The sequence below is a fragment of the Emys orbicularis genome, chromosome 6, assembly GCF_028017835.1.
Source record: "Emys orbicularis isolate rEmyOrb1 chromosome 6, rEmyOrb1.hap1, whole genome shotgun sequence".
Classification (NCBI taxonomy): domain Eukaryota; kingdom Metazoa; phylum Chordata; order Testudines; family Emydidae; genus Emys; species Emys orbicularis.
In genome coordinates, this window is record NC_088688.1 from 60,779,067 (window position 1) to 60,793,154 (window position 14,088).

Sequence of the window (14,088 nt, forward strand, 5' to 3'; positions counted from 1 at the left end):
AATGCAAATTACTTTGAAAGATGAAAATTTTCTGCATGGCTATATACCAGAAACTGCCCCTCATCTGTCGAGGCATCCCCACCTGTCATGCAAATGGAATTACCCATTCTAAATCCTACCTCTTGGTTCCTGTCCCTGGGGGAGAAAGTGCTTTGAAGTCCAAGTGATCTCCAACCAGCATAATGGGCTCCTAAGAGAATGTTGCAAGATAGAGTAGTCCCGGGGCTGCTCTAATTTACACTAATTCATGATAGAGGTTAAACGGTTTTCTAGCTTCCCACAAGATTATCGGAGCACAAAAGTGGCTATGGTGAAGAAAACTTGGTCAGACCCACAGATCTGGGCTCCAGATTTAACACTGAATCCCTGTTCTTGCTCCCAGAGCCAAAAGCTTCAGGAAGATTGGGGTCTCATTCCAAAGGCTTGGAAGGGTGTAAAATGAATAAAATAGGTGATCCTCATCACTATTACAGATGATCCTTTACACTATTACAGGGCCAGATTAAGGCAATTAGAGCCCCCATATCCCCCCCACACACACAGCAGCAGGGGGTCACCCTCCCACCCTAGAGAGAGGGGTAGTGGTTTGGAGCCCCCTTAATACCAGAGGAGCATTAGCTGGAGGCCTCCGCCCCTGGAAACAGCATGGTCAGTGGAGGACCTGAATACTTACCTCAGCAGCCGAAGTTTATCTGCCTCAGTGGTTGGGTGAGCAGGCACACTGAATTTTTCTCCTTCTGCCATTCAGTCTTGTGTTGTCGTGGTGTTGATGAAACACCCCCAAGGCAATGGATCTTGGAGTTGATATTCCATATTGATACATAGGGAAATTCACAGCTCTAAGATGCTGTTTCAGGGTGACCAGATTTGGGCAGATGTCACTACATTGGTTACAGTTAGGTCACATATTCAAGCTTTTTTTGGTAGCCATTAGGATTAGTAACATCTTTATAAAAATTGAGGGTCTGACGTAATAACATGGCTCAAGGGGCCATAGACATAGGCCTATAGTGCCTATGCCTCAATCTACCCATCTGGAATTCCTCCTTCTCTAGGGGAAAGAAATGAATTTGTGTTAACCTGCTGCCAGTAGAGCTATTTTAGTATAATCCTTTCAAAGTCTGTTTGATTTCCAGATTTGATTACTGTAGTATGGACACAACCTAGAAAAGTTGAATGACAGTTTGACTAGATAGCTGACTAAAGTTTGGATAATTGAGAAATTTTAATTCTCTATGGTGGAAAAAATCATGGAGCAAAAAATATTAATTTGTTGCTTTTGTTACTTTCTGCCTTGCTCCACAGTCCGTTATGAAATTTCATCGCTGCTTGTTCTATACAGCTAAATAAACCCTAAAATGCTCAGGTTTGTCTAGAACAGTTAAGAAAGAAGAAGCCAACATATTTAAATTTATTTAAGAAAAAGAAAGCAAGCAAAACTGATATACAGAGGAGATTATTATTATTAATTTATATATTATCATGTATTTACATGATTGTTTAGTCACCCAGAGCTGAATTTTCAGGAACTTGAGGCAGATTCAGTAGTAATACAAAATATTATACAATCAGTGGTTCTGCACTGACAAACTTGAGTAACATAGTGGTGAATCAAGCTCAGTGATTTTAGTCAGTGTTTATCTTTATGGTTTATGCCCTGAACCTGCTATGCTGAAAGCCTTTTGCAAGTTACTGAGCCTTCTCAGATTTCTATTTAGTGGGAGTTGAGGGGGATCAGCACTTCACAGGATCAGGCCCTTACTGTTTCTTGAACAAAAGTGGGTGGAGGTTGAGAATAAATGAAAACAAATACATGGTGAGTCAGCCTTTTTTAGTGTATACGTAAGTGGAATTTTAAAATTTAATACATTTCTCTCTAATTGAAAACTAAAAAAAACTCTTATGATTTTTTTATTACAGAAAAATGTGTCTCTCATTCTAATTGCATCTATGTAGACATTTAAAAAGTCTAACTAGCCAATTAAATAATCTATAAATAGTGTGGAATAGATATAAGGAAGGTTACTGTTGCATGTTGAGTTAATTAGCGCAGTCCTGTTGCTTTGGTTTCCTGGTAAAGAGAAGGCTTGCAAAGAGAAACAGAGCTGTCCTCTCAGTATGTGATGTATGATTGTTAGGCTCAATAGAGATATGGATATTTCAGAAACATAGATTTGATCCATACAACATGCAGTTGCTTCTGTTTTGAACCACAGAGCAAGAGTTTGCCCTAAACATATATCTAGGTTTGGCAGAATTTGATTGTTGTATATAATTTTTATGGATATCAATGTTTATTTTTAAACTTTTTTTTCAATATTTATCTATTTAAATTTTCACAGTTGTGGGAAATTTATTGCCGCTCCCACCTCCGCTGCATAATATCTAAAGACAGTAGAGGTTGAGATTCAAAAAGTTAAAGCTTTATAACTGTTAAAACAGAAATTGTCAACATCACATGTCAAAATATACAACGTAAATACCCTTAAATCAAACTCTGAGTTCTCAAGCAGCATTTTTTTTTTTACTTTGCCTAGTTGTAAATGTTGATTAGCATCAACGGAAGTATTTTTTCAGTGGTTTGTGTATGTATGGTGAAGTCGACGTTTACCAACATTTACCGATTAAAAATCTAATCCTTCCAAGCCTACATATATCTATTAACTGACACTTATTTGACAAAGAATATGGTCTGTTAATTTTTTTTTAATAAAGTACCAGGAAAACTAACTTCCATTTGTCCTAGGAAACTGTTGCCGTTAGGGCATTGATAAGAAAAAATAATCTTTGCAAATGTGAAGTTTCTATTTCTTAAATGTGCAGGAAGTATGTGATCAGATACAACCATATTAAATGGTTTAATATGAATGCATCATAGCATGATCCTGGCAGCTACCAGGCATCTGTCACTGTTGCATGATTAATCAGATTTGAGGAGTATGGCTAATAGAAGTATATACAAATAAAGGGCCAGCTCTTCCGCAGATGTAACTCAGCATAGCTCCCTTGAAATTAACAGAGCCATGCCAGTTTACACCAGCTGCAGATCAGTTGCAGAATAATCATAGGACTGGAAGGGACCTTGAGAGGTCATCAAGTCCAGTCCCCTGCACTCATGGCAGGACTAAGTATTCTCTAGACCATCCCTGACAGGTGTTTGTCTAACCTGCTCTTAAAAATTTCCAATGATGGCGATTCCACAACCTCCCTAAGCAATTTATTCTCATGCTTAACCATCCTGATAGTTAGGAATTTTTTCCTAATGTCCAACCTAAACCTCCCTTGCTGCAATTTAAGCCCATTGCTTCTTGTCCTATCCTCAGAGGTTAAGAAGAACAATTTTTCTCCCTCCTTCTTGTAACAACCTTCTATGTACTTGAAAACTGTTATATCCCCTCTCAATCTTCTCTTTTCCAGACTAAACAAATCCAACTTGTTCAGTCTTCCCTCATAGGTCATGTTTTCTAGACCTTTAATCATATTTGTTGCTCTTCTCTGAACTTTCTCCAATTTGTCCACATCTTTCCTGAAATGTGGTGCCCAGAACTAGACACAATACTCCAGCTGAGGCCTAATCAGCGTGGAGTAGAGCGGAAAAATTACTTCTCATGTCTTGCTTACAACATTCCTGCTAATACATCCCAGAATGATGTTTGCTTTTTTTGCAACAGTGTTACGCTGTTGACTCACATTTAGCTTGTGGTCCACTATGACCTGTAGAGCCCTTTCCACAGTACTCCTTCCTAGGCAGTCATTTCCCATTTTGTATGTCTGCAACTGATTGTTACTTCCTAAGTGGAGTACTTTGCATTTGTCCTTATTGAATTTCATCCTATTGACTTCAGACAATTTCTCCAGTTTGTCCAGATCATTTTGAATTATAATGCTATCCTTCAAATCACTTGCAATCCCTCCCAGCTTGGTATCGTCCGCAAACTTTATAATGTATATGTGCATGTGTGATCTCACTTTTTAAAGTGTAACAACATAACTTTTGGGGAGAGAAAGGGCTAATGAACTCTGATTGTGTTACAGCCCCTTGAAAGTTATAATACAGAATAATCAGAACATTACATTAAAGGTGAAGTTCACTTGTGTACGAAGGGCTAGCATAAGGCCTGTCCACCATTTTGGGAGCTTAAGTGGGCTACAGGCCTTCTGCTGGCCCTCTGTACAGGGGAGAATTTCATCCTAAATTAACTTTTAGGATCTTCAGGAGATCAAGGTTCACTTCTACTCTCCAGGCCAGCAGGAGGTGAGAGTTCTGTGGAAACAATATGTTCTGGACATATGAGGATTCTTCTGGCCAGTTAGGGAGTGGAATTGATTCTTGTTATCTCAGCAGTTTTCCCAGATTTACAAGCCCAGAACAAAGGACTGAACTGGGTTGCCAAATTTAAATTGTCTGTGTAGCAGTTTGTTGTACTGCCACTAGATCACCAGTCCAGCCTAGCTGCCTGCAATTTTAAAGTAATACATTGAATTACATATTTAATTTCATAAATACTCTTTAGAATAAAGAGTGTGGGTGTGTCTCTACATTTTTTCTTTTGAGAACATTTTAAGGGAAACAGATGTCTTAAAGATTTTTTTCCTTTGTGGACAATATTTTATTAAATAACACGGTGACAATCAGGGTCCAGATGCCACAAGGGGTCTGAACCCCAAAGAATGAACAATCGAATCAACTTGTATACAGTGTTATTGTGTATAAATATATCAAGTACGGTCATTTATGAAGGCTTGTAATGTTCTGAATTTGATGGTCCTTAGGAGATATGTATACAGGTTATGGTTATGAATGTATGCATGTATATATGTGTAGACATTTGTAATTGTAACCAGGATGCAACCACAGCATCACTTCACAGCTGTGTGGGGAAGCAGTCAGGCAGGGAGGGGCACCTCTCAGGCTTGCTATGTCCACGAAACTAACTCCAAGCACCTAGCATTGTACAACCCAGGGAAAGACCATGCTGAACATAAGAGCGGCCATGCTGGGTCAGACCAAAGGTCCATTTAGCCCAGTATCCTGTCTTCGGACAGTGGCCAATGCCAGCTGCCCCAGAAGGAGTGAACAAAACAGGTAATCATTAAGTGATCCATCCCCTGTCGCCATTCCCAGCTTTTGGCAAACAGAGGCTAAGGACACCATCCCTGCCCATCCTGGCTAATACCCATTGATGGATCCTATCCTCCATGAACTTATCTAGTTCTTTTTTGAAACCTGTTATAGTCTTGGCCTTCACAATATCCTCTGGCAAAGAGTTCCACAGACTGACTGTGCGTTGTGTGAAAAAATACTTCCTTTTGTTTGTTCTTAAACCTGCTGCCTATTAATTTAATTTGGTGACCCCTAGTTCTTGTATTATGAGAAGGAGTAAATAACACTTTCTTATTTACTTTCTCCACACCAGTCATGATTTTATTAACGTCAGTCATAACCCCCCTTAGTTGTCTCTTTTCCAAGCTGAAAAGTCTCAGTCTTATTAATCTCTCCTCATATGGAAGCTGTTCCATACCCCTGATCATTTTTGTTGTCCTTTTCTGAACCTTTTCCAATTCCAATATATCTTTTTTTGAGATGGGGCAACCACATTTGCATGCAGTATTCAAGATGTGGGCATACCATGGATTTATATAGAGGCAATATGATATTTTCTGTCTTATTATCTATTCCTTTCTTAATGATTCCCAACATTCTGTTCGCTTTTTTGACAGCCGCTACACATTGAGTGGATGTTTTCAGAGAAATATCCACAATGACTCCAAGATCTCTTTCTTGAGTGGTAACAGCTAATTTAGACCCCATCATTTTATATGTATAGTTGGGATTATGTTTTCCAGTGTGCATTATTTTGCATTTATCAACATTGAATTTCATGTGCCATTTTGTTGCCCAGTCACCCAGTTTTGAGAGATCCTTTGGTAGCTCTTCGCAGCCTGCCTGGGATTTAACTATCTTGAGTAAATTTGTATTATCTGCAAATTTTGCCACCTCACTGTTTACCCCTTTTTCCAGATCATTTATGAATATGTTGAATAGGACTGGTCCTGGATCATTAAAGTTAATGGAAAGACACTGAAACTAAAAAGAAAACCCCAGTCTTGCAAAATTAAGGAAGGAGGGAGTTTCCCCTGCTTTGCGTAACCATGAATTGCCATAGTCTCAGGCCTGGTCTACACTACCCGCCTGAATCGGCGGGTAGAAATCGACCTCTCGGGGATCGATTTATCGCGTCCCGTCAGGACGCGACAATCGATCCCCGAATCGACGCTCTTACTCCACCAGCGAAGGTGGGAGTAAGAGCCGTCGACGGGAAGCCGCGGAGGTCGATTTTGCCGCCGTCCTCACAGCGGGGTAAGTCGGCTGCGATACGTCGAATTCAGCTACGCTATTCGCGTAGCTGAATTTGCGTATCTTAAATCGACCCCCCCCTGTAGTGTAGATGTAGCCTCAGAGTGTGAGAGAACAAAAACTGCAAACCCTTTTAAAAGAGAACATGTTTAAAGTGAAGCATATCCCAAAACTGAGGACTAGCATCTAAGCAAGCTGCTGTCTGAAACACTGGATCTTCTTTAAGACAGAGGGCATGTTGGGAAATTGTTCAGAGGCAATAGGTAGGGAGTATTTAGAGAAGGGAATTTAACAAATACAGAATCATAAAGCCTGAGGTTGTGTTTTCATGTTTATTTTCTGTGTAACTTGTATGTGTTTGCTTATTCTTACTATTTCATCTTTGAATCTGTGGTTTTTCTATTAAATAAACGTTTTGTTTATTTTTACCCTAAGCAGGTCTATATTGTGCAATCTTGGTGGAGTGTCCCAGCCCAAGTGGACTGATAACGGGGGCGGGGGGGGGGGGCAGGTTTCCCTGCTTCAGGGATGGTGAACCAGAAGGGAAAAGTCTGAGTGTTTTGTTGTTAAGAACTCAGGGAATAGATTTGGGGAGACTCATGACCAGAAAGGCTATTGGGGTCACCCCGCTATCAGTAACTTGCGGGTGGAAGTCTGGTTGAGGCATTAATTCTTATTCTTGGCTACTGGTGTGTGTCAGCTCTGAGCCATAGCATTAAGGCACCTAGATTTTCAAGGCAGGTGGTGACAGAACCCTTTACTGGTCTGGGTGATCCCCCAAATGTCACAAACATCTTTCTGCTAAAGATCGTGAAATGCTTTAGAAACTTCGCCACATGCTTTTGAGGTCATTTAGGGACAGTCTGTATCTGATCACAGTGACCCTGTCTCTTCCAGTTCACCAGTGATGCCTGGTTTGATGACTCTTTGGCTGTGCTTTGAATCCAGTGTGGAACATACAGATGGAACATGCATCCTGGGCTAATATACAAATCAAATTTTTAAAATGTTTGTCCTATCATGCTGTGTGCTAGCCTTGCTCGATGACTACATAATCTCATTGATGTAAACTTGGTCCCTATCCTCACCTTCATACTGCTTTGTGACCCACATTATTGCATCATATTTGAAAGTAGATTGCACACTTGTTTTGAAGTAGGGGCCATGTCTTATTTTTTTTCTATGAGCCACTGAACAGAGTTGACTGCTCTGTACTGTGTTATATAGGGATGACATCACCAAGCACTGAAATGGGTTGGAACATGGCAGGTGTTTAACAGTGCTCAGCAGAAAACTGTATCCAGTTGCATCTACATGGGAAATTTATGTGGCAGAATGTAACTAATTTACTTTGAATTTGTCAAGGACATTGGGACTAACTGCTATTCTTCCAAAAAGAGCCATGACGTTTTAATGACTGACACAGTTCTACATCTTATCCAATAGACAGGAGTGTCAATTCTTTGATATTGTGGACCGTGACAGCTGCAGGAAGCCAGTGACAGCTCCCAGGTCCCTGACTGTCAGGCTCCAGCAGTTAAGAAGGCACTTTGTTGCTGTAACTTCCACCTCTGATGTAAGCTCTGTAATGACACAAGGAGGTCAGGTGTAGGGGAGCTTAGCTGTAGCACACCCCCTTCTACTACTGACTGACTCCTATCACACTCTCAGCTCACCCAATAAGTCCTCCTTCCTGCTTATGCCAGAGATATGCAGCTGGAGTAGGAGGCACATATACTGCCGCCTCCACCTTTACACCAACAGAGATCTCACACACACAGGGGAAATCAGTGACCAGTTTAAGTTCAGTTTGCAGCACCTGAGCATCAGAGGAGTTGAACACTTTTGGACAGACTCTTCATTGTTACTAACATAAACCATGACGCTTTTCGGCTGTTTAAAAAAATTCAGTACTTATATCAAAAGGAAATGAGGAAGGTTATAATGTAGGCATTGGCCAAAATTTCCCAATCACCACTATTGTTTGTCGGATAGCTGTTACCTTTCCATCAAAGTACTGTAGTGACTACGTTTTAGCAATGTTGTATATTTATACTTGAGGCCCTTTTGAATGAAGGGTGCTATAGACATGTAAGAATTTTATTTAAAATATTTCAGCTGGGAAATAAATTACTTGACAGTGGCCTTTTATATGTTTTCACTTTTACAATAGTAATGATTCCAGCTTTTAAGATTTTCTCTTCATTATTAAGCAACATTATATTTCTGTCCTTTATCTCTTCATTGTTTGTTTCCACTCTCTAAGTTGCTATCTTTGGAGAACCATCTGTCAGCAAAGGAGGTATGATCCTGCTTCTTTCTCATTATGAGTGTTATAAGCAATTGTTTAAGATTCATTTCAAAACTTTTAAATTCTCGTTAGTAACTCATTTTCCACCTGAACTCTGACATCTGATAATTTAGTCTTTGTTTACAGTTTGTGGATCTCTCATGTCTTCTTTGCAGAGAAGATGACCCCTTTAAACAAATTGCCTGACTTTCTTACTGTGGTTTAATTAAAATTGTATGATGTATTATAGCAGAAAATACATATTTCTGCCTTCAATTGGTTTGACGCTCCATTAGTATTTACTTCCTTTCAATCTGTGGATAAAAATATAGTCAATGGTGCATTTTATGGGGCATAGAGGTTGCCCCATTTATTTCTCTGCCATCCTTTTTGTTGCAGCAATTCTCTCTCTCTCCCTGCCTGCCTGCCTGTCTGAAGATTTGTTTTCCTTTGGGACCTGTCAATACCTCTCCCCACTGCTCCAGTACTGGAGAGTGACCTGTTCCATTCCTTTTCTCCCAAGCCCCAAACTAACTTTATCTAGATAGATAGATATGTTATATTTTAAGTTCGATATTACATTGAATATAGTATACAATGTGCACAAAAAATCTGAACCATAATTGCACACACCTCTTTGTACAGGCAATGGATGCCTAACTGTACAGTATGCAAGAACTGGGAGGCAAAAATCAAACTGACCGCTTAAGTCCTCCAAACCAACCCCTGCCAGCAGAATTCCTAGTTCTTTTTTTCTTCTTTGGAACAGGCAGGCTCTCCCGTAGGCATCAAGTCAGGGAAGGAGCAGCTTATCCAAGTTCATCCTGCACTTACCTCAGAGCCTTGAGTCAGAGCAACCAAACTTAGTCAGAAAACAAAGTCTTTAAGGCCCAGGTTCAGCTAGTGTCCCAGGTCCTGCAACCTATAGCAGCCAGCTTGGCTTCTCATCCCTTTCTGTCTTACTCAGCTTTTTTATTTATATATACAGTCCCGAGATAGGGCAGCATGCTTTTTCATTGCCCTCCTGCCTGTTTTGGCCATAAATGGAAGACTGTCCCGTAAAGGGGTAGTACTCCCCATCACACTGATATTTTGAAAATTAGGTTCAATAAATATTATATCTCCTACTGAGATAAATCGTGATGATTTGTGATTAATTCAGTTAAGCATAACAAACATTTGTTTATCTTGAAAATGCAGATAACTACACAAGATTTAAAAAGACCTAAAATTGTTTTATTGATAAAGGTGAGATACAAAGGTTTTGCTAAAAGTTAAAAACTTATTTGTAAAATTCCAAATGAGGAAGAAAAAGTACATAAATGTTCTTTGAAGTATAATTGGCACTATACTTTAACAAAACTACATGGCTAAAGTCCTGAGGAATCTGCCACTACATACTTTCTTTTATCATTCCTTTAAAAAAGGTTCTTCCTAAGAAAGTTTCTAAGGTGGAGTGGCACTCTCCAATCTTTGTTTATGATACTTCTGGTGTCATTTCATTTCTTGGCAGAGTGAGTCCTCTGCAGCTCAGATTTCTCAGGATTTTAGAGATTCAGTAATTGTCTGAAAATCTGACTCAAAACATATTTGATAATGAAACTTGTTTCATTTATGCCTCTTGGGGCTCCATTGCCGGCTCCCCCTTTCTCTGATAATGTTATCATCTGGAGTCGGCGGGGTTGCACAAGGAAAGTCAGTAGAGGATTTGGTCCAAAGTGGCAGTGTTACAAAAAGTGGTATCGTAGAATCCAAAATAAAATGGTATGGTTTCAAAAGATGTGATGCTCTAGGTGGTTGAAAGGGTCCAGTAGAAAATAAGATTACATAATAAAAATTCAAGACTAGCTGTAGCAGGTAGAATGAGCGATGAAGCCATAGCAAAAAGCAAAGAGAATCCGTTAAGTGAAGATGTGGCAACAAGGTTTGGAAGTGCTGTGTCTATATGTTCATTTGCCGAAGTAGAACTGGGAGGTGGATCAGAGGCAGAAGAAAGAGCCCTATGGCATGAAATGACCAGGAATAAAAAAAAAAAGATTCCAAATTGGAAAAATATTAACTAAAGTGATGAATATACAGTTTAGCTGTTGGTTATTTGAATCTAATAACACTAATATTATATATAGAAATATGCAAATAAAATGCAGTTGCAAATTTAGAAAGATGTTCTAAAACTGAGGTGATGTTACTAAATGTTTAGTTGCAGGAAAAGAGAAGGAAATGCTTTCCACTGAATGCAGTCTTGTATTTTCAGTAACCGTGTGGAAGCTTGGACAAGGGATGTTGATTTCCTGCTCAGACAAGAAGGCAGACCCATGGTGAATCTTACTGGCAACAGGACATTTGTGAGAGTAATGGAAGAAGATTGGCAGAATACTGATAAAGCAGCAAGTTGGATAAGGAAAGAAGCCACTAACTTTAGTCAACCATTTGTTCTTTACTTGGGATTAAATTTACCACATCCATACCCGTCACCCTCTACAGGGGAAAATTTTGGGTCCTCTACATTTCTGACATCTCCCTATTGGCTTGAAAAGGTATGTGAAAATGTACAGAAACTTAAATCAAAACGAATTTGTAACTGCATTTAGTATGTACAGTACCTTATTTCGCACACTATATAATTCACGTCAAACTTGGGCTCAGGCCCAAATCTGATATTATAGTGCACTTGTAAGGACATCTGTGGATGAGATGTTAAGCATACTTCTTAAGGTTGCCCAGGTAGAAGTGAAAAAAGAAGGTGACAACTCCAGTCTCTCTTGGCCAATATTCCCCGACTCAGTAAAACCATTTCTGATTCCAAAAGGAGTGTATATTAAACTGGACACTTAATGGTGTTTGCCTGTACAATCCTTGCACTCCTAGTGTCTAGCGCATTGTTTTGTAAAGCATTTGGTAGCAACTTGGGTACAAGAGATGCTATATAAAATCAAATTGTGTCTGAATTCTGTGCTGGCAGGTTGATCTTAACCCAGAATGGCTGCAAAGGTGCTACATCAGTGACCTTGCACAATGTAACTTTTTGTCTTTTCTGTTACCTGATGCTTTGGTTACTAAGCTAGCTCTTTCAGTTTTTCATTCTAATGCTAAGAAAAATCTAGCTACTTCCATGTGTAGGAAATCAGCAGATACCATTCTCTCTGGGAGAAGGAGTGAATAATTTCTGTTTATCTGCCTCTTGTATTGTCCACAAATACAGTTTTACTATTGTCACAAAACTCTCTCGATTAGTTACCATGGCTCCCACTGCCTAAATGGCAACAAGATTTCACACAACCCAGTAACTCAGCAGTAGGCTTTGAAGAGACTTTACATTTATCTGCCCAGTCTTTACTACTGGGGTGTTGTAAAGTCAGTTTACCTATGTAATTTGATGCCCCCCCCCTTACCATAATATCTGATACCCTTTCAAGCATTTAAAAATAAAAATAACAATCACTCTCTTTCTTCATTCTTTGCCTGGGAAAAAGTAGTTAGATTATTATGAGGTTTTTTAAATTTTTCAAAAATGTATTGTTTTATTTTGAGTTGTATGTGAGAGCACCATGTTAAGGGAAAGCAAAGTCAATGAGATGTGTTTTTACATTTAGTTTTGAATGCAGGAAGGCCTGTGGTCATTCCGATCTGTTACAGGAGGGAGTTACATAAACTAGGGCCAGCTTCTGTGAAGATTTTTTTTTTTTCCTGGTTTTATGAGCCACCCTCCCCCATTTGTTGACTATTTCATGGTTCCAGCTGAACACAGTTGTCATGGTTATGGAGGAAGACATGGTCTCTCAAGTAGCTAGGAGCAATCTCATGGAGATCTTTGAATATGAGGACAGAGACCTTGAATTAAATTCTATATCCAAGGGGCAGCTACTGCAGAGTGAAGCATCAGCATGATGTTTCTAGTACCCTGTGTTGCTAAGCAGATGGTCTGCTGCATTTTGTAGGGATTGATGCTTTTCCACGGCACATGGCTTTGTTCCTGAATATGAGTTGCAACAATCAAGCATAGAGATCGTTAATTTAATGGATCACTATTGTCAGGTCTAAGGCCTATAGGAGGAGTTCAATCTTCTGGCCAGTCACAGATGTTGACTTAATGTAAGGGCAGAGGCCTTGAATAATGGGGAATGTTCTAGAAGAACCACCTTGTTTGAGGAATTTCTCTCTCCCTACTGGTATTCCACTCTTGCCTGAATTCAGGTGTAGCCAGTTTCTCATTTTATTTAGGCACTGAGAAAACTTGGAGCTGTTGCTGTTTACGTTTGATGTAAAGGAGATAACGAGCTAGGTGTTGTCAATGTATGCTGCTGGCACTTCAGACCTTGCTGTCTCACCAGCTCTTTTAGTGACTTCATATAAATGTTGGATAATATGGGAGAGAATATTGAATTTTGTGGGAGGTGAGGACTTTGGAGATGTAGGCATGAATGGCCATAATTTCTCTCAAGTTTGGTCTGAGAGGAGGAAGTTAAGGCATTTCAAAGTGTTTCTGTACCACCCTGTAACCTCTTAAAGGTGGGACAATAGTATTTGGTGGTTAAAGGTACCAACTTCTGAAGAGAGGTCTAACAGGGTGAGTGTTGATGTACTTCTCTTGTCTATGGACAAGGATTCATTCAACAGAGAATTGCTATCTCTGCAACATGCCCTGGCTTGAAACAGAATACTGTCAGCTGATAGGTGGAGTTGGAGTCTGGTTTTGTTCCCTTCTTAATTAGCCCAATAATAGTGTATTTAATCAAGAAAAGGTAATGGAAATGACATTTCAGTGGCAGCTGTGGGGAGTCTGTAGCACTAGCTAGAGTTTGGGGAACTCTCTCCACTGCTGAACTCTTCTATCTCTGATGCTTCAGCACCCCATCAGCATTAAATAAATGAGCAATAGAGGCTCCAGATGTACCTTGCTTGTCCTCTATCAGTCCCACAAATTCTGTCAATATTCCCCTACCATAGGACACATACATACATATTTAGAATCTAAAGTCATTAGAGCCTGTGGAGTTTTGTCTATATTGTGGTATTTTCATCAAGAATAAAAAATAAGTTCTGTTGATGATGAATTTGTTTCTTAGGATGATATTTACATGCTGCTGTAAATACTTGCTGTACAAGCCCTGACATGTCAGTTTTGTTAATTCATTTTGAGGTGCCAAGTGTTCCCAGCCCAGTCTCCATTGCCTTCCTAAAATGCATGTAAGCCTCCCAGGACCTGCTAGTACATTGTGACCTAGGACTTGTCAACCCTGCCTTCAGCTGTGATTATTAATTAGTAAGATCATGAAAGTTTTAATAAACTTTTTTACTTTTTTAAGTAGAGGTTTCACATTGCGTAGTATGTAATTCGCAGTTCTAAATATATAATTTAGAAATAATTAATTCTTGAGCAGTAAAAAAAACAAACATTTTAAAATCTGAGTCAAATGGCAATGCTTATTTTTATATTCAG

The 14,088-nt window shown here is 39.4% G+C and overlaps 1 protein-coding gene across 1 annotated transcript in view; it reads left to right on the forward strand.

Moving 5' to 3' along the window:
- Positions 1-14,088, forward strand: part of ARSK (arylsulfatase family member K) — a 49,226-nt gene that overhangs the window by 12,583 nt on the left and 22,555 nt on the right. The window contains exons 4-5 of the mRNA XM_065406654.1: positions 8,625-8,660; positions 10,903-11,185. Coding sequence (XP_065262726.1) covers positions 8,625-8,660; positions 10,903-11,185 — 319 coding nt within the window. The remainder of the gene's footprint in view (positions 1-8,624; positions 8,661-10,902; positions 11,186-14,088) is intronic.